The 813-nt window shown below is 59.9% G+C and overlaps 1 protein-coding gene across 1 annotated transcript in view; it reads right to left on the reverse strand.

Moving 5' to 3' along the window:
• The window catches only part of GRIN1 (glutamate ionotropic receptor NMDA type subunit 1), a 34,526-nt gene that overhangs the window by 13,984 nt on the left and 19,729 nt on the right, over positions 1-813 (reverse strand). The window contains exon 14 of the mRNA XM_031059227.1: positions 187-375. Within this exon, the coding sequence (XP_030915087.1) occupies positions 187-375 (189 nt within the window). The remainder of the gene's footprint in view (positions 1-186; positions 376-813) is intronic.

Here is an 813-nt window from a genome sequence, read left to right on the forward strand (position 1 = left end):
GATCCCTGCCCACATCTGTCCATTCCCACCCAGGGCAAGGGCTCAGACTCATCAGCACCAGCCCAGGCAGAGCTCCCTGGGTCTTGCCCCCCAGCACAGATCACAGCCATGGTGAATCAGGGCTCTGGGAGCCACAAGCCATGTGATGTGCCCCAGGGAAGGGGAAAGCAAGCGAGGGGTCGTTACCCGGGGGTCGTTAATGCCTGTGATCCTCTCCTCAGGTCGGTCCAACACCAGGAAGGCTGCCAGGTTGGCAGTGTATGAAGCCACAATGATCATAGCAAAGCCAGCCCACACCATGCCAAGGATACGGGCAGAGAAACTCCGGGGAGCACCTGCAGGGGGAGAGGAGAGATCAGAGCAGCACCACGAGGGCTTGGCTTGGTTGTGTGAATCCAAAGCTGTGTCAATCCTCATGAGCCCAATAGCAGCTGCAGATGTGCACCATCTATCTGCTCTGCCAGCAGCTGTGCAAGGAGCCTCTGCATTGCCTGAACCAAAAAAAGCCTCCAGCTCCTTCCAGAGCATGCTGTGTGCCACCCTGAGAGGGTGGGTAACCTTGGGCAGGGCATCCAGCCCAAGCTTCCCTGCCTTGTTTCCCATCTGGTGCTGGGGCTGGCAGGATGCCCTGACAACTGCCACAAATGTGCAACACTCAGCACCACCAATCTCCTGCCAGCCTGCTCCAGGGAGGGCTCAGGGAATGAGGTCCCATAGGGACCATGTGAGAGGAGGGGTCTGTGGAAGAGGGCAGGGGCTGCCCCCAGCCTGCCCAGCTCAGAGCCTGGGCTGCAGGGCAGAGCAGTCCTGCTG

Source organism: Geospiza fortis, unplaced genomic scaffold, assembly GCF_000277835.1.
Source record: "Geospiza fortis unplaced genomic scaffold, GeoFor_1.0 scaffold85, whole genome shotgun sequence".
In the NCBI taxonomy this organism is placed as follows: Eukaryota; Metazoa; Chordata; class Aves; order Passeriformes; family Thraupidae; genus Geospiza; species Geospiza fortis.